A 19,456-nucleotide genomic window follows, 5' to 3' on the forward strand; every position below is an offset into this window, starting at 1 on the left:
GGTTTTGATAGACCCTAGTTTCTCCACAGTGCCACACGCTAGCCAAAGGAGACTGAAGCAAAGTGACTGCATCCCATGGCCATTTCTATCATGAAGGATCCAGTGCTGGCCTGGAGAAAGAGGCTTGGCCTCCAAACTCCTATGAGACCATTGGAAAGGTTCATAATTTTTCTAGACCTTTGTTTGTTTCTTTGTAACACTGCGATAATACTACCCTCCTATGTGGTTAAAATGGGTAGAGTAGACATAAAAGGACTATGTAAAAAGGAGCTGAACCTACTACACAACTCCTAGACAATAACATCACCACCACCCTCCACTTAGAGATGGACTATAAGGTTTTGGGTTTTATATCCTCGTTCTTGATTCCAAACATGAGGTCACTGGGGGGAGACTTGAAGACTCTATACCACAAGGTGCAAACACAAATATTCCCTGAGGCCAGGTGGGCAGCATACCGTTGTAAGGTTAGAGAAGGTGGCAGCAAGGAGGAGTGGGGGATGTTAGAGAGACAGTCAACTGGAGAGTTTGTGCCCTCCCTATGAGAAAGGTTTAAACATTGTTAAGGGCCAAGCAAACCAAGTCTGCCTACTGAAATCGAGCCACCAAACGCTAAGTTGTAACCAAGCCCTGCCCAGCACCATAAACAACAGAAGGCTAAGGGTATATGTTGATCTAGCAATACACATATCTACAGAGAGCATCGATATATAGATCCATATATAGACACTGGAGGATTTAGGCCTCACCATATCCTTCGCAGGTGCTGGAAAGTTCTGTAAATAGGTCTTCATCACACATCGATTCGTTCAATCTAGAAACATTTATGGAGTACCCACTATAAGCTACATGCTAAACCTGTTGTACCAAATTTTTTACCTTAAATCCTTGTATTTTGTACCTTTCCAAGTTTGGGTTGTCTGTATCAGTACTATAGTGGCAGGTTAACACAGATTCTCTATTTTAAGAAATGAGTGAGTTCCAGTCCCACATCCACAAATAAAGAATTATTATAATAATAACAGCATATTCATGGAAAGCAAATTACGTAACTTGGCGTTTAACATGCTTGTAACTATTCCTGTACTTTTAATGTCAACAGAAAAAAAGTAACATCTAAGTCTGGCTGATATGGTAAATTAACATTAATAACAGTTTTGACACTAATAGCAAGTTTTAAAAAGAAAAGCCTCCAGTATCTTAGCTGGGTTTCATTTCTTAAAAATCACCTCAGCTCACTGTCACCAAATTCCCCTAGTACAATTCCAGCTACTATTCCACCTTCACTGGGAGCCTGAAACGGCTAGAGTCTGTCAAGTTGCTATGTAAATGATATCCTTTCCCACCTTTGCTCACTGCAGGTGGAGGAAACATCCTCCCGCTTGAGGTACAATACCAGCTTCTCGGCAGAGACACATTTCTGAATCCCTGCAAGCAAATGAATGCCTACATGGTTTCATTTTTTAAAAACCACTAGAGCCTGAAAATTAGTTGTGAAAAATGTTAAAGTACACACTAGATTAATGAGAAATTTCAGACTCGTTACAGAGACCACGGAATCCCAGAGAACAGGGTCTGCGCTTTATCTCCATGTCCTTCCCTAGTACCATGCCCATACAAGCACATTAATCAATGTCCCATGAATTAAAGTGCACTGAGCTGAAACCCAGGGAAAACGAAAAGGAGCCCAACGCTTAGCTCCTCCACTCTTACAAGCTCTTTCTAGAAGTCATCAAGGGCTCAAGCAGCCCCTTGCAAACCCTCCACCCTTCTGAGACTCAGCCAACAAGACATGGTTGGCCTATGACAGCTGCCTCTATGATCACTTAGAGACTGCTAGGCTGTAAGCAAAGCATCGCTTCTAACTTCTCAAACATTGTTCCTTCTTCTTTGAGTGTTTTACTTTATAATGAACCAGCTCAAATGAGCAGAGAGTCAGCAGTGACAACCCATCAATAAAATAAAGCCAAAGTGAATTTTGTTAGAGAACTTCTCACGTCATAATGGGAAATCTAGGCTACTTAAAATCGGGCAAATCAAATGGAATCGTTCCTTTTGGTTGTAAAAGGAAAGTTAGTTAGCTTTAAAACTATCACTTTCCAGATATCCCATGCCCTTGGATTGGAAAAATGAATATTGTTAAAACGGCCATACTACCCAAAGCAATCTACAGATTTAATGTGATCCCCATCAACTTACCCGTGACATTTTTCACAGAACTAAAACAATCCTAAAATTTATGTGGAACCATAAGAGACCTAGAATGCCCAAAGGAATCCTGAAGAAAAAGAACCAAGCAGGAGGCATCACCCTCCCAGACTTCAGACAATACTACAAAGGCTACAGTAATCAAAACAGGGTGGTACTGGCACAAAAAAAGACCTATGGATCAATGGAACACAATAGAGAGTCCAGAAATAAACCCACACACGTACAGTCAATTGATCTTCGACAAAGGAGGCAAGAATATACAATGGAGAAAAGACAGTCTCTTCAGCCAGTGGTGGTGGGAAGTTGGACAGCACGTGTAAATCCATGAAATTAGCACACACCCTCTGACCATACACAAAAATAAACTCAAAATGGCTTAAAGACTTAACACACAAGGCATGACCCCATAAAACTCCTAGAAGAGATCATAGGCAAAACATTCTCTGACATAAATTGTACCAATGTTTGCTTGGGTCAGTCTGCCAAGGCAATAGAAATAAAAACAAAAACAAATGAGACCTAATTAAGCTTGCGAGCTTTTGCACAGCAGACGAAACCATAAACAAAATGAAAAGACAGCCTACAAAATGGGAGAAAATATGTGCAAACAATGTGACCAACAAGGGCTTAATTTCCAAAATACACAAACATCTCATACAACTCAATAACAAAAAACAAACAATCCAATCCATAAACGGGCAGAAGACCGAAGTAGACATTTCTCCAAAAAAGACATACAGATGACCAAGAGGCACATGAAAAGATGCTCAACATCGCTAATTATTAGAGAAATGCAAATCAAAGCTACGATGAGGTAGCACCTCACACCAGAGTGGCCATCATCAAAAATTCTATAAATAACAAATGCTAGAGAGGGTGTGGAGAAAAAGGAACCCTCCTACACTATTGGTGGGAATGTAAGTTGGTGCAGCCACTGTGGAAAACAGTATGGAGGGTCCTCAGAGAACTAAAAATAGAACTACCATATGACCCAGCAATCCCACTCCTGGGCACATATCCAGACAAAACTCCTCTAATTCAAAAAGATACATGCACCCCAATGGTCAGAGCAGCACTATGCATAATAGCCAAGCCATGGAAACAACTTAAATGTCCACTGACAGATGAATGGGTAAAGAAGATGCGGTATATGTATACAGTGGAATACTACGCAGCCACAAAAGGAACAAAACAATGCCATTTGTAGCAACATGGATGCGACTAGAGATTATCATACTAAGTGAAGTAAATCAGAAAGACAAATACCATATGACATCACTTATATGTGGAATCTAAAATATGACACAAACGAACCTATCTGTGAAACAAACAAAATTACAGACACAGAGAACAGACTGGTGGTTACCAAGGCGGGGGTGTTGGGGGAGGGATGGAGTGGGAGGTTGGGGTTAGCAGATGTAGGCGTTTATATATAGGATGGATGAACAACAAGGTTCTGTTGTATAGCACAGAGAACTATATTCAGTATCCTATGACAAACCATAATGGAAAAGAATATTAAAAATAAATGTATATATATGTACAACTGAATCACTTTGCTGTACAGCAGTAATTAACATGGCATTGTAAATCAACTATACTCTTCAATTTTAAGAAACTATCTTTTTCAGAGAACCCTCATTAACTCTGCTAATACTGGTTATTTACTCTGGAAGTGCATGCACAATAGAAATACCAGTGGAGTAGAAGGTGGTTTCCAGAATTTTCTTTTCCCTTTCCATAATTTTCACTCAGAACTCCATATAGAATTTAGGCAAGAGACCCTGTCTACATTTTCTGTCTTAGTTCTAAGATTCAGATCATGGCCTCAGTCCCTCAAGACCTTTATGCCTATCCCAGCACATACATACCATGGGGAAAAAAAGGGGGCAAATCAGGGCATGATAAGTACAGAGACAGTCCTACCTCTTCTTTCTCTCTTCGAACCAATGAAAGAGGAGTTCCTGACAACCAATAGGCGATTAAGGCAGCTACATTTCTTTTGCATCCTCCTCCTCTGGTTGACCCAGGAGGCACCAGTTCCATGATGCCACTGACCCACTTACAAGTGGGTCAAGTTCCATGATGCCACTGACCCACTTCACCCTTACCCCCAAGCTGTGCATCATCCAACTGGGAGACTGGGATGAGCTACGGAACCAACCTCTGCGGTAACGGACATTCAGTGACTACCAAATGGCTCCAAACTCTGGATAAGAAACAGAAATAGAGACCAGAGCTGGCTTTGGGCACTACTGGGTGCCATATTGAGAGGAAAAGCAGAAACTAAATAAGGAAGTGACATAGACTTGAAGTCATTCGGGCTGATGCCCAAAGTGGAGGTCACATATTGGACTGAGATAAGGGAACCCTTGAGGAGTTCCTCGGAAAGGAGGATAAACTGAAAACACCCATTACTGCAGGGCCAAGTGAAATAATTACATACCCATGCTCCATCAGGCCCAAACAGTTCTAGGAAGTTGCCAATGAATTCCCTCGATTTCTCTTCCCACTTTTGAATTAGATCATGACTCTTTTCTTCCACTCTGTTAACAAATTCCTTTGATTTTTCCTCCACGTTTTTGACCTTTTCCTTCATCTTGTCTACCTGGTTTTGGAAGCGGTACTTCTTTTCCTGGTCCAAAATCAAAGGAGAAAGAAATGGATTTACCCAAGAGGGCATGGGAGAGATCAGTCATTCACAGAATGGTCATATTTTATTTCAACTCATGTGTGTTCATAACCTGAAGAGTCAGGATGCTATTTCCCAAGGGCTGGATTGACAGGAAGGCCCTCTCGTAAGAAAAGTCACTTCTCATTAGTCTACTTGAATGCGTACAGTGAAATACAAGTGGCTTTAATGTTCTCTTTCTTGTAAATATTGGAGTTGAATTCACTTATATAAGAACCAAAAGTATACATTAGCTCTTTACTATGGAGAGATACTGAGTGAATACAGCCCCTCAATTCTCCTGAGACTTAGACAAAAATATGAATTGTACATAGAATGGCCACTCAGAAGCTACCTGAGCCCCCTATTTTACTGGGACGTTGTTAAAACCAATATTGGTTGAAATATTGGCTGGGCCTCAGAACCCGTGTGTTATACTCAAATTGTCACTGTCATGATATTTGCCATTAAGCTAATGGAACTGCATCAGTTTCCTTGGGAACGAAGGAAGATTTTGTTCTGATAGCTTCTCTGGACTGGGATTTTGTCCATAGCCTTTATGTAGTATTGCTATACCTATGTGCCCGGAAGGCACATATGTTGGGCAAGTCACGTGTCATCTCTAAACCTCAGTTTTCTCATCTGTAAAATAGGGATAATTATCGTCCCTACCCTACAGGGGTGCTGTAACAATTAGATAAGATGATGCATGTAAAGTGCTTGGCACAAAGCCTGGCATTTAGTAGAAGCTTCAGTGTGTGTTGGCTCTTTGATTACTATTAGGCCGCAGAGGCATTTAATCATGTTACCTGGTGAGAATGGAATCAAAACCGTGAAAATAAGATGAAACAAAGGCTCTTTTCCTCCATGCAATCATAATACATTTTCTCCTGGAGAGGTAATAAGGTTTATCACTTTTCTTCACTATATGGAACTGAAGTCTATTTCATATTTCAGAATTTTTTGAGCCAGGTACGATATTACAAAACTGGGTCAGGATTTCCTGATCTAGACTTTACAAACCTTGCTGCAGCCTCAGGTTGGGGTGTGAGCTACCTGTGCTGCCAGCCGGCTATACATAGTAAGTGGTTACTGTCTATATGCAGCTCTCAGGAGCAGCACGGAATACTAGAATGAGCACTGGACCACGAGCCAAAAGGCTGGGAGGCCGGCTGCTGCCTCCACCTCTGCTTTGCTTGAAGGACTTTAGCCACATCCCTCTCTGAGCTCAGCTTTCCTCACTTCTAAATTCAGGGACTTGGACTGGGCGACAGGTTCCTGCCACCTCTGAGGTTCTGTGATTCATCTACACGCCCATCCAACACATTTGATTTTCTCTCTGAGCCGCAGCCAGGTTTGTTGTCACAGAAAAGCAACGGGCTCATCCGCACTGACTACACGGTTCCCTGAGCTAAGTGGCTTATCCACAGGCCGTTGAGAGGGCGTGAGCAATAACTTTTGGAAACGGCTCCACATGCTTGGATGGGTTACTGAATTCAATTTCAAACAACAGACAGTTTAATTTATTGAAATAACCAGGGCTTTATGCTCTATAAGATACCAAATAACCACTTTGACGGAATTCTTTTCAGCCACTTGTTCTGGCGCCACTTGAACCCGACATTTTCCATTTTGTTGCCCAGTTTGTACGAAGCCACAGAGCCTGGACTCCCAACACTCCCTGCCTCGTGAGGACAACTCATAATGACTGACTTCTGATTCCTGAACCCTTCCTCATTCGGAGGCACGGATGATCGATTTGTGTAAGCTGCTGGATAACTGTGGCTGCACATACATATAAGCATCTAGTTTTGTAGAAAAATCGCTCTTGGACACTATCTGTTTCGGGGGGTGGAAATTCTGTATGTACGGAGAGTTATTTTACTCAACTCCATGAGCGCCTCGGAGTCCAGGCCAATACAGTCATCCAGACTCACGAGCATCACCTCCAGCAACTGGGCTGCCCTCTTTGCTTTTTAACAGCTTGTTTTAAACATTGTTTTAACAGTTGCTCTATTATTAAACTAACAGCAGCTCTGTGGGAACAAAACAGCGGAAATACAAAAGGAAGCCAGAGACTTTGAGCTTTATTTAAGCAGCTGTAATTTCTCTGGACAAAAAAAAAAAAAAAAAAAAAAAAAGCGGCTGTTAAGGTCTCTAATGAGCATCTGTAAGGCCTTAATAAAATGAAAGTTGTAAAATGTTAAAACAAGAAAGCATTTCCTCTGGGTTTAGCTTTTCACTGCCTCTGCCCTCCTCCTTCCTTCCCTTTGAGCAGAAGACAACTCTTGCCTTTTGTGAGGGCAGATCTCCAGGAAACCCAAGTCTGAGAACTCTAAAGGGGGAGGTTGGGGTGAAGAGAGGGAGGCGAGGCAGCTCCTTTAGAAAATGTGAAGCTCACTCGCTACCTGTGGGCCTTGGTCAACTTATTTTACCCCTCTGGACACTGGTTTCTCCATCTATAAAACGGGGATAATAATACATCACTGGGCTGTTACACGGATTGGATGAGACAAATGTCAAACATCAAGAATACCACGTGGCGTAGAGTAAGTGATTAACAGACAGTGTTAGCAGTAGTGTGACGTGCTGGACCTCAGAGGGTACGTGGTGGCACACTTACATTTATAAAGCTGACATTCAGTTCCTTGGCTGTGTACCCTCTCTGGAGATTGCGTCGGGCATAAACATCATAGTCGCGGACAATCCTGGTGATGATGTCTGATGTTGAGATGCCTTCCGTTCTCTGCGTTGGAACAAACATTCCTGTTCCAATAGGAAAGACAGAATAAAGAAAAACAACTAGGGTGGCCCCGGGTGACCCCTTTTCTTGAATGGCCCTCCTTTCCAGGACAAAGTGGCAGCTCTTAGGTGTGTCAGTGAGGCTTTCACATCTGGCCCCAGCTGACTCTGCCAGGCTCAGTTCCGGACACTCCCCCCCTGCCATAAACACTGTGTGTTCGTCATCCTAGACCTATTCCCTGGATGCACCAGGCGCTCACCCGTCTCCCGACATTTGCTCATGCCAAGCCCTTCTTTTCTGCCCCAGATCCCCGTTCCCTGCCCACAGCATCTGCAGAGTTGCTCCTCGTCCTACAGGGCCCGGGTTCAAGGCTATGCCTCTGCGAAGTCTTTCCTGACATCACCAGGCAGAAACCACAGCACTTAGAATATAAACTTGATTTCCATTAACAAAAGTATTTTAGATATCCGTCTCCTTGTAGAAACGGAACATTCTGAAAGCACAGGTTGTGCCCTGATCATCTTTGCAATCCCAGCACCCAGCTCAGTGCCCTGGTGTCTAGCACATGGCAAGCGCTCAATAAATGCCAATTAAATGAATAAGTGAATGGAGAATAACAACCGAGTCAATGAATTAGATCACAGCAACTCCCCTTCTTCCCCTGGGAGTTCTGCGTCACGTTACAGTGAAGGATAAGAAAAAGGGTGGACTATTTTTGTTGTCTCTGATTGAAAGACATGCCCAGGGGCTGCTAGATGATTTTATCCCTCTAAGAACAATCTACTCTGAATGGTGGTTTCACCACTCAAAGGCCGTTTCATCTAGACTCTGTGGGACTGAGTAAAAACAAACAAGCACAGAGGATGCCAATTTTTCATAGAACTTCCCTAAAGTCCTCAAAGATATATTTGGGGGTACCAATACAGGGCCATAAAGAAGTCACAAATGTTATGAAAGACAAGAATCTGGTGAAATCAAAGATGACACAAATAGATGCAAAGATACACCATGTTCTTGGATTGGAAGAATCAAATTGTTAAAATGACTACACTACCCCAGGCAATCCACAGATTCAATGCAATGCCTATCAAATTACCAATGGCGTTTTTCACAGAGCTAGAACAAAAAACAATTTTTAATTTGTATGGAGACATAAAAGACCTTGCATAGCCAAAGCAATCTTGAGAAAGAAAAATGGAGCTGGAGGAATCAGGCTCCCTGACCTCAGACTATGCTACACAGCTACAGTCATCAAAATAGTATGGTACTGGCACAAAAACAGAAACACGGATCAATGGAACAGGATAGAAAGCCCAGAAATAAACCCACGCACCTATGGTCAATTAATCTAGGACAAAGGAGGCAAGACTATACAATGGAGGAAAGACAGTCTCTTCAGTAAATGGTGCTGGGGAAATTGGACAGCTACATGTAAAAGAATGAAATTAGAACATCCTTTAACACCATACACAAAAATAAACTCAAAATGGATTAAAGACCTAAATGTAAGACTGGATACTATAAAACTCTTAGAGGAAAACAGAGGCAGAACACTCTTTGACGTAAATCGCAGCAATATCTTTTTCAATCTCCTAGAGCAATGGAAATCAAACACAAATAAATGGGACCTAATGAAACTCAAAAGCTTGTGCACAGCAAAGGAAACCATAGACAAAATGAAAAGACAACCCACAGAATAGGAGAAAATATTTGCTAACAATGTGACTGACAAGAGACTAGTCTCCAAGATTTACAAACAGCTCGTGTGGCTCAATATCAAAAAAACAAACAACTCAATCAGAAAATGGGCAGGAGACGTAAATAGACATCTCTCCAAAGAAGATATACAGGTGGCCAAGAGACATATGAAAAAGATGCTCAACATCACTAATGATTAGAGAAATGCAAATCAGAACTACAATGAGATATCACCTCACACCAGTCAGAATGGCCATCATCAAAAAGTCTACCAACAGGGAGTTCCCTGGTGGCCAAGTGGTTAGGATTCTGGGCTTTCACTTCCATGGCCCAGGTTTACTCCCTGGTCAGGGAACTGAGTTCCTGCAAGCCGTGCAGTATGGCCAAAAGTAAATAAATAAATAAAACACGCTCCTCTTTAACAACAACAACAACAACAAGTCTACAAACAGTAAATGCTGGAGAGGGTGTGGAGAAAAGGGAACCTCCTACACTGTTGGTGTCAGTATAAATTGGTATAGCCACTGTGGAGAACAGTATGGAGGTTCCTTAAAAAAACTAAAAATACAGTTCCCACATGATTCAGCAATCCCACTCCTGGGCATATATCTGGAGAAAACCATGGTTCCAAAGGATACATGCACCCCAATGTTCACTGCAGCACTGTTTACAAGAACCAAGACATGGAAGCAACCCAAATGTCCATGGACAGATGAATGGATAAAGGAGATGCGGTACATATATACAATGGAATATTACTCAGCCATCAAAAAGAATGAAATAATGCCATGTGCAGCAACATGGATGGACCTGGAGATTATCATACTAAGTGAAGTAAGACAAAGACAAATATCATATCGCTTATATGCAGAATCTTAAAAAAATGATACAAATGAACTTATTTACAAAACAGAAATAGACTCACAGACTTAGAGAATGAACTTATGGTTACCAGAGGGAGGGATAGATTGGGAGACTGAGATTGACATATACACACTGCTATATTTAAAATAATCAGCAAGGACCTACTGTACAGCACAGGGAACTCTACTCAATATTCTGTAATAACCTAAATGGAAAAAGAACTTGAAAAAGAATAGATACATGTGTATGTATAACTGAATCACTCTGCTGTACACTTGAAACTAACAACATTGTTAAGCAACTATACTCCAATATAAAATTAAAATTTTGAAAAGAATCTGGTTTATGCTTGCACTTCTGTTGTCAACTGAAATGATGTGTTGGCAATTGAGATCTTTCTGTCTAATATGATAATGGTCACTCAGTCAGAGATATCAGGCATGAGACAGCATGATGGACAGAGCCTAGGGACAAGGGTGCTGGGTCCTCCGTTTGTACACTTGGGCAAGTCAGTCGAGCCTCAGAAGGCAAGTTACTTAACCTCAGCCTCTGAAGCTGAGAAATGAGGTGACTGCACAAGATGACCTTGGCCTCATCTGTGCCATTTCCCTCTCCCTCACTCCTTACCTCCAATCAATCATTTCCTTCTACTCACCAATCTACTTCCTAAATGTCTCCCTGGTTTGCCCACTTTTCTCCATCCTCCATCTAAACCAATCCAACCCCATCTTGTTCAAAGATTACAGCAAAACCAGTCTCCAGGGATGTCGCTTTTCTCTCCCCTCAATCTGCTCTCCACGTAGCAAGAGCCACAGAGCAGTCTTTCAAACTATAAGTCAGATACCTGCTCAACATCCTTCATTGGCTTTCTACTGTCTTTTGTATTTGGATTCAAATCCTTAACTTGACTCTGAGACAGTTTGCCTTCTCTCTTCCCTGTGCTTCTCTCCAGTCTCATCTCAGACCCACGTTCCCCCTTCACTCCCTAAGCCAAGGTCCCTGTGCTACGCAGATGCAGCGGGCGCTGTGCTACGCAGATGCAGCGGGCGCTCTTATTGTTTTCCGTGGAGCTGAGCAACAGGCTGGCCCTGCCTTGGCCCAGCGGCCCGGGACTCGAGTGTCCTCCAAGGGCTGCCCCCTCCCCTCACTCTGCCACATACACTCCACCTGGTTAACTCCCGGCCATGCACTGGGGTTCACCTTCAGCGTCACTTCCTCAAGGAAATCTCTCAAACCCCAGACTGCGTCTTCCTGCTTATAATTCTCGCCCATGGTCCACTGCTCTCTTCCTTCAAATATTCCCAGACAGCTTGTTCCATAACTGCCTTTCCCACCTGACTATCAGCTGCCCGAGGGAAGGGAGCGCTCCTGCCTTCTTCTCGTCTGTATCCTCAGCACTGGGTGACAAGCAGGCACCAGGAATATTTGTTGAATGAGTGACTAGATGAACACTGATGTCTAAGTGCCTTTCCAAATCCAGTTCTCTCTGATGCTATGGACAGTGGTGAATTTGTCAGCCTTCTAGCCCCAACCAGGGCGTCCCTTTGGAGCTTTCCTTCGCCACCATCTGCACATTGATAGTATCAGCAGCAGGGTGGCCCCGCTGTCACAGACAAAGCATCCAGTTTCTAATACACTGTGGCTCAGAGGGCAGAGTTGGGCTTGGCCCCGAGGTCAGAAACTTAGCACCTTCTAAGAAAGCAGACTCAAACAGAAAACTAAGTAGAAGGTAGAGGGTGCCGACATATAAAGGCATGGATATAAATAGCACCCAACTGTGCACGGGGCTCTAGTGGGCAAAGATCCCTGAGAGGTCCCAAGCCAGGGGGCCTGAGACAGCAGCCTCACCTTGGTGAGGGCAGCAGGGAGCTTCCTGGTGAGGAGGATATCCCGTCTTTCGGTAGGCAGGCATTTCACTCACAACCACTGCCGGCTGAAATGTTAAGGAGATTCTCTAGCCACTAACTGATTTTAGCAAGTCACTCAGACACTGGTGACATGAGCTCACCGTCTCTTTGAAGCCACAGGGTGAAGCCTCTGTGGCTGAGTATAACTGAAAGTTGGGGCTGGGGAGGGATTTGCTTTGGCTGGTTTGGGAGGTAGGTCTCTGAAAGAAGCCAAGCCCTCTGCTGACATAATGAGGCACCCAGCTTCCTCCAAATCCTAATTATTGCTCTGCTAAAAATATTCAGTAATGAGCATGATCAAAGAACCTTTCTCATCATGCTTTTCAGAACTGCGGCATTTGGTTATGGAACTATTTTAAGAAGCAGCAAAGCACATGTTAATGAAGGAAACTTTCAACAGTAGTAGGCAATATTAGAATGATGATGAGCAATGTGGACCTTCCAGTCCACTTCATTTAAGCTCCATCTTTTCATCCAGCTTTGCTGGAGAATTTTGACATGTAGCTCTGACAAGCAGAGCAGAGGGCTGTAAAGTTTAATTCACGCCCTCGATATCCCTGGCTTCAAATAAAGTGATTTTTGACTTTCAGAATGAACCTCGATTAGAGGATAAAAGCCCAATGTGGCCGCTGACGCCATTTCTGAGCACCTTTCTCCCACGACGAACGCCCTGGCCTTCTCTACCTGGGCCCCAAACAGGTTTCTACCGTGGCTCTCCCTTGGTGAGGAATCAGCAGAGTAGATCAATGGGCCACAAGAAAGGGTCCTTGTGCCTATGAAAAGTCACATGTAAGTCTTATGCCTGTGCTCCGAGAGCAAGTAAAATGCCACCTGACTATTCAATTTGGAGGTGGGAATTGTGGTGGATTAAAGATGGGCACGATTCCTGTCCCTTGGAATGTGAGCTGGCCTTTGTGACGTGCTTATAACAAATAGAATGTGGCACAAGTGATGCTGGGTGGCTTCCAAGGCTAGAACCAGTGTCAACCCCAACTGAGCTCCCTGTCAACAGCCAGCACCCGCTGCCAGCCACTTAAGTGCGCCATCAGGGACCTCCAGCCCAACTGGGCCAGTGTCTGACTACAACCGTTTCAGAGACCCTGAGCAAGAACCACCCAGTCAAGCCCTTACTGGAATCCTGTTCCACAAGATCACGAGCAAAATTAAGTGGCTCTTTTGTATGGCCATGCCGTGCAGCGGGCAGGATCTTAGTTCCCTGACCAGGGATTGAACCCGTGCCCCCTGCATTGGGAGCATGGAGTCTTAACCACTGGACCGCCAGGGAAGTCCCTAAAGTGGCTCTTTTAAGTCACTAACTGCAGCAATAATTTGTTATGCAACAATCGGATGATCAATTGCTTAAGTTCCCTGAAGGGATTGAACCCGTGCCCCCTGCATTGGGAGCATGGAGTCTTAACCACTGGACCGCCAGGGAAGTCCCTAAAGTGGCTCTTTTAAGTCACTAACTGCAGCAATAATTTGTTATGCAACAATCGGATGATCAATTGCTTAGAGTTAGCAAAATATTGGACCTGTTTCTACACCCAACAGCTAGAACTTGAGGTTTTCCTGATTCCTAAAATCAGGAAAGTAACTTTCTCTTAGCTCACTAGAGGCCATTCACCCAGAAATAAAACCACCAGTAAACGCCTGTTGCTGCTCTACAAGGCAGTCGAACAACTGTCACCCCAGGACATGCTGACTCAATTAAACCTGCGAGTAACCCCTGGGGTAATTCTGGGTGAACCAGAATCCCTGGTCTGGATTCATGCTACTCTAAGTGAGCTTTATGAACCTACAGTAGCTAAATACCCTGGGAGCTCATCAGAAATGGGGATCTTAGGTCCCACCATACCTACTGAACCCAAATCTGCATCTGAACAAGATCTTGCAGGGATCTGTAGGCACATTGACACCTGACAAGCACTTGTGTACACCAGGCCCTTCATGACAACTTTAGGAAAGGAGCTGCTTGCTCACAGCTCAGATCTTACAAAGACATAAAAAGGTAATACTCGCCCCATGCCATAGCCCATCACTGAGTTACTGACACATCAGGCAGTTTATCCCCCTCCTCCCTCCTCTCCAACCCACCAAAGCCCACCTCGCCATGTTTCCTAGCAGCCTTCCAAGTCTAAAGCGTATGGGGTTTCCTTTCTTGGAACTCCTTACAAACAAGACTGGTATCTGAGAATGTCAGGCCTCCCGTTCTTACCCAATGTTCCTGACCACAAAGGGAGCCCTTTCTAAGAGAACAGTACAGACCTGAGCAGCTCAGGGTAGCATGGAGTTCCCCCAGCTGGCCCCAAAAGGATGTGAACCAACAAAAAAACTCCATTAGGGAGACTGAGTACGTTCTACATAGCAGAATAAATTTCTGATATATTATCCAATGTCATTTCCATTTCTGGGGATGATGTCTGTCCTGAAGCCCTCTTCCCACTGACGCTGAGACCTCCATCACCTCAGGGGAAAGCAGATGCAGCTGAGAATACAGGAGACTGTGTTCAGCTTTTGACTTCTCAAACAAGCTCTTTTATGAAAGGTAAGGCTTTCACTTGAAAGAGCCAGGCTTTGAGGACTGCAGAAAGGGTTTTCTAAATCCCAGGAGTGTCCCTTTGATGATCAAGAACCAGAGGCTGAGTGGACTCAGGGTATAGAATGTTGAACTGTAAGCCCTGGAGTGGGGGAAAAAGTGAAATTAACACAGGGGCAGTTTCCTGCCCTCGGGGAAGAAGAAAGCCCCTCCTGAGGTTGAGGGAAAAGCCCAGAGAGGGATCAGAAGCAAGAGAATATAAGCAGGTCCTCGGTCTTGCCCTGACTCAGGTTCAAACCCCAGGGGGCAGAGGCCAGTAAGAAACCCCCTTAGAAAGCCCAGAGCAGAGGGGCTGGCACCCTGTTTACCTCGAGGAACTTTGGGAGGAAATGGTCCCACAGAGGCCCCGTGCCAACATGGCGAGCAGTTCAGACAGGGCCTAATGTGGCTCCCTCCCACCGCCCTCCAGTAATTGTGGGGGACATATGTGACGTTCCTGGGGACCCTCTCAAGGAACACTGACGGTAGCTGGGACTTGAGATCAGCATGACTGCTGGGTCGCACACCTGTAATGTGGGGAGGGGGGTAGTGAGGCAGAGGCTGTGGCAGAGACAGGCCAAAGAGGGCCGTGGCTGGGGAACAGATGGACGCGGCGGCCATGGGGGTCTGGTAGCCAGGGATGATGGCTGAGCAGGTCTTGATACCCCACAACAACAGGTCAGCAGAGCCAGATCTGTACCCCGTCCAAGCCAGTACTCAGATCATGCCAGGAGAAAAAGGCCACAGGTTGAGTCCACATGGTCTAAGTGCAAACCTTAAAGAGTCTGAATTACTTCAAGTGTCGAGAGTGGGTTGTTGTTTTTTTCTGTCGTCTGTGGAAATGGGAGCTCCTAAGTTTGGTTACAGAAATTCCTCGTGCCTCCTACCCAGTTGTCCTTCCCCCGCAAGAGAGCTGTTCCTGGCACTCCCCCACCTCCGAGTGGCATCTGGCTCCCTGTGACGCACAGAATGAAGCCTAAACCACTCGTCCTGCCAGTTTTTCTCTCTGCTGCCACCTCCACGCACCCTTTACCACATGAACATTGTTGATTTTCTCCAAGCTGTAGCGGCAGCAGGCTGAGGGTGAAGGATGGTGGGACCAACATGGGTGGAGTTCCAGTGGCCTCCAGGAAGGGGAAAGATGGCTCTGATGCAAGTGCCAGCAATGGGGGCAGCTCAAATATAAAGTGGCGTGTATTCGACTTCTTGAAATCCCTAAGTAAAGCATATGGTAACTCACTAAACTACAGTATCTGTACCGTGCCAGATAATGGCTTAATGTATGTAGGAATGTATGCATGGATGCATCTACAGTACCTATAGATGAGATGTATGGTAGAAAATAAAATAGCAGAAAATAAATTAAGCCATTAAAAATCTACTTCTGCACCTACCTTTAGCTAAAATACCAATTCCAGCCCATCCCCTCCTCAAACTCTTCCTCGCTCCAAGATTCTCAGGCAGCAACAGGCTTATGGGAAGTTTATGGAAGGTGGTCTGATGAAGGAAGATGGATGGAGAAGCTAAGGAATTCAGGTTACCGCACTGCCTCCTCAACCTTGGACAGCTCCACTTATAGAGTCAGAAAAACCATATCTGATCCTGTAAGAGGATAGAATTACCTTTGCCCCAGCTGTCTTTGTAAGTAATCCAAATGGATATAATCTGGGGAGGCAATGACTATTTTGATTCCTGGTGATTATTTGAAACCCTGTGACATTGACAGAACACCTCAGCTCAGGAAAACGATGAGTATTGAGTATAGCCGAGACTATTTTTCCATTATACATTTGCCCCAAAGAGCACCTATAATTTGTGAGTTTTTGCCTGTTATAAAGTAGAGCAAGAAAGATGCAAATTCATAGATATAATTTCGAAGGTCTTTCAGATCACAGTCATTGTTTTTTTTTTTTTTTGCGGTATGCAGGCCCCTCACTGCTGCGGCCCCTCCCGCCGTGGAGCACAGGCTCCGGACGCGCAGTCTCAGTGGCCATGGCTCACGGGCCCCCTCGGAGGCAGAAAGAATGACTCTGCCTCACCTCTCAGCATTACCCTCCACAAAACCCTCTGGGGAAGCTGATGCATGCTTTCTGCCCAGTACTCCTGCTCATGTCAGAAACGACCTCCACTTACAGAATCGATCAGCGTGTAGGGGCTGTCCACACTGCTGTCCGAGGAGGTGTACTGGGGCAGCTCTAACCTCACTGTGTAGTTCACACCCTTCTCCAAGCACACGGGGCGGGGGAGGACCACATACCTGCCCCGAAACAAAAGAGAAAAATAACAACCAAAGGCGCACCTTTAAGTATCTAATCCATCAAAGCTCCACGTAGATCATCCCAAAGGAAGGAACAGTCCATGTTTGGCTCATGGCCCCAAAATGGTAACTGTACAACTCACCAGGCGAGACATGAGAGAAAGAATTAATTTGCATGCGGGTTCTGTTAAGCTGCAAACCACTGTCACACTGACCTGGAGCCAGGCGACAGGGACACCACCTGGTTGTCATCATCAGGAACAGTGTTTCCACATCGGCTGCTGGTTGGAATCTTCCCAGGTCGCTGCACTGTGATGACAGCTTTCTCCCAGTGGTCGGGGAGCTACAGTAAGAAACGGATGATCGGAAAGACCAACCGAGCTGGCCCACTGCTGCCGGTTTGTTTGGATGGATCCATCCATCCATCCATCTTTTGCCAAGTTTAAATAGGAAACACTCGCTTGCGTTTCCCTTCCCTCTTGACCATTCCCTCGGCTATTACCCCAGTTCCAGCCCGAGCCCCTTCCCACCTGGACACTGAAACAGCCTCCCACTGCTCTCCCTGCCTCTCCCAACGTCCCTTTTCATCCACCTTAAAACACAGCTTATTATCTTTTATTGGAGTAGAGTTGACTTACAACGTTGCGTTAGTTTCAGGTGTACAGCAAAGTGATTCAGTTATACATATGTATCTATCTATTCTTCAGATTCTTTTCCGTTATACGTTATTACAAGATACTGAATATAGTTCCCTGCGCTATACAGGAGGTCCTTGTTAGTTATCTATTTTACATACAGTAGTGTGCATCCATTAATCCCAAACTCCTAATGTACCCCTCCCCCACTTTCCCTTTTGGTAACCGTAAATTTGTTTTCTATGTCTGTGAGTCTATTTCTGTTTTGTAGATAAGTTCATTTTTTTCGTATTTTAGATTCCACATGTAAGTGATATATGATATTCGTCTTTCTCTGACTTAAAAGCAAAACAAAAAAAAAAAAAAAAAAAAAAAAACCCAAAACCCCAGGAGTGGTCAGAGAGACCAATGGGAAATTAGTAGAAGTCCCAGAAGTGTCCCAGAAATGGAAGCAAAGACAAGAGCGTCTAAGCAAAGAACACGGTCAGCAGTGTCGTTATGCCCAGAGGGGTGACTGAGCTAAGGCCGCTGGATTGGGTGGTCCAAAGGGCATCTGAGAACTGAGCAAAGATGGGACAGAAGTCAGAGTGCAGGTGACTGAGGAATGACAGCTGCCACTAAGAGGAGGACCAAGCAAGGATGTCAGTGAAGGTAGAGGCAGGAGGGAGGGCAGAAGGAAAGATGTGGGTTTATTTGTTTTTGTAAACTTCCACGTAAGCTGATAAGAAACTACTGGAGAGTGAGAACCTTGCATCACAATGGGAGGAAGAATGAAAGAAAACATGCTCCAGGGAAGGGAGAAGGTAAGTTCAGATAAAAGGTTAGCCTGGGACAGAAAACATACCCTTCTTCCTCTGGATGCAGTAGAGGAAGCAAGGATGCATGGACGCAAGGAGTTATGGGTAAATCAGGGCAGGAAGGGGAAAAAGAGGAGGTAAATGTTACCGAGGAGCAACCGAGCATCCCGCTGAGGCTAGAAACCACAGATCTTCTATGATGCCCAGGAGCGATTTCCCTGCAGTCAGAGCAGCGTTGGAGTACGAAGAGTACTTGATGAAGGAATTAATTCCGGGGAGCCCGCAATGGAAGGAAACCTCCCTCTTTTCAGTCCCCCAGTAAGTCCCTGGGGCCAACCAGACTCTCTGACCTGAAGAGAAATGCCTAGTGACAAATGGGACAACTTCCAAAGCTCAGGCACCATGTCTGCCTTCCATGACATCAGTTAACTGTTATCAGGAGGAAACAGGTGGCCAAGGAATGACAGTTGCCACTAATTTTTACATGACTACCACAAATATTTATCCATTCTTTCTTTCTTTTTTTTCTGCGGGGGGGGCCCTCTGCATGTGGTACCTGAGGATATTATTATCATGTGACAGGATGACATATGGCAGGCCTGGACTTGGGAGATGAGGAGTCCAGATCATTAATTAGCCAGTGATCTGTATTCTTCTGGAAGGAACTTTCTTGGGAACATAAAGTAATTTCATTGTTAATGAGGAAAATGACTGCCCTTCAAACAGCAGTGTCCGGGGAGGGGGATAAACTAGGAGTTTGGGATTAGCAGATACACACTACTATAAATAAAATAGATACACAACAAGGTCCTACTGTATAGCACAGGAACCAATATTTAATATCTTATAATAATCTATAATGGAAAAGAATATGAAAAAGAATACATATATATGTATAAGTGAATCACTTTGCTGTACACCAGAAACTAACACAACACTGTAAATCAATTATACTCCAATAAAAATAATAAACAGGGTCCTGTGATTTTAGGTCCTGTGATGAACTCTAAAATCGAGCCTTGGGCTTCCCTGGTGGCGCAGTGGTTGTGAGTCCGCCTGCCGATGCAGGGGACGCGGGTTCGTGCCCCGGTCCGGGAG

The 19,456-nt window shown here is 44.7% G+C and overlaps 1 protein-coding gene across 1 annotated transcript in view; it reads right to left on the reverse strand.

The window, feature by feature from the left end:
• Nucleotides 1-19,456, reverse strand: part of PCYT1B (phosphate cytidylyltransferase 1B, choline) — a 103,306-nt gene that overhangs the window by 30,074 nt on the left and 53,776 nt on the right. The window contains exons 7-8 of the mRNA XM_007463972.1: nucleotides 7,506-7,648; nucleotides 4,658-4,846 (exon numbers count right to left, since the gene is read on the reverse strand). Coding sequence (XP_007464034.1) covers nucleotides 4,658-4,846; nucleotides 7,506-7,648 — 332 coding nt within the window. The remainder of the gene's footprint in view (nucleotides 1-4,657; nucleotides 4,847-7,505; nucleotides 7,649-19,456) is intronic.

This window comes from Lipotes vexillifer, unplaced genomic scaffold, assembly GCF_000442215.2.
Source record: "Lipotes vexillifer unplaced genomic scaffold, Lipotes_vexillifer_v1.1 scaffold587, whole genome shotgun sequence".
NCBI lineage: Eukaryota > Metazoa > Chordata > Mammalia > Artiodactyla > Lipotidae > Lipotes > Lipotes vexillifer.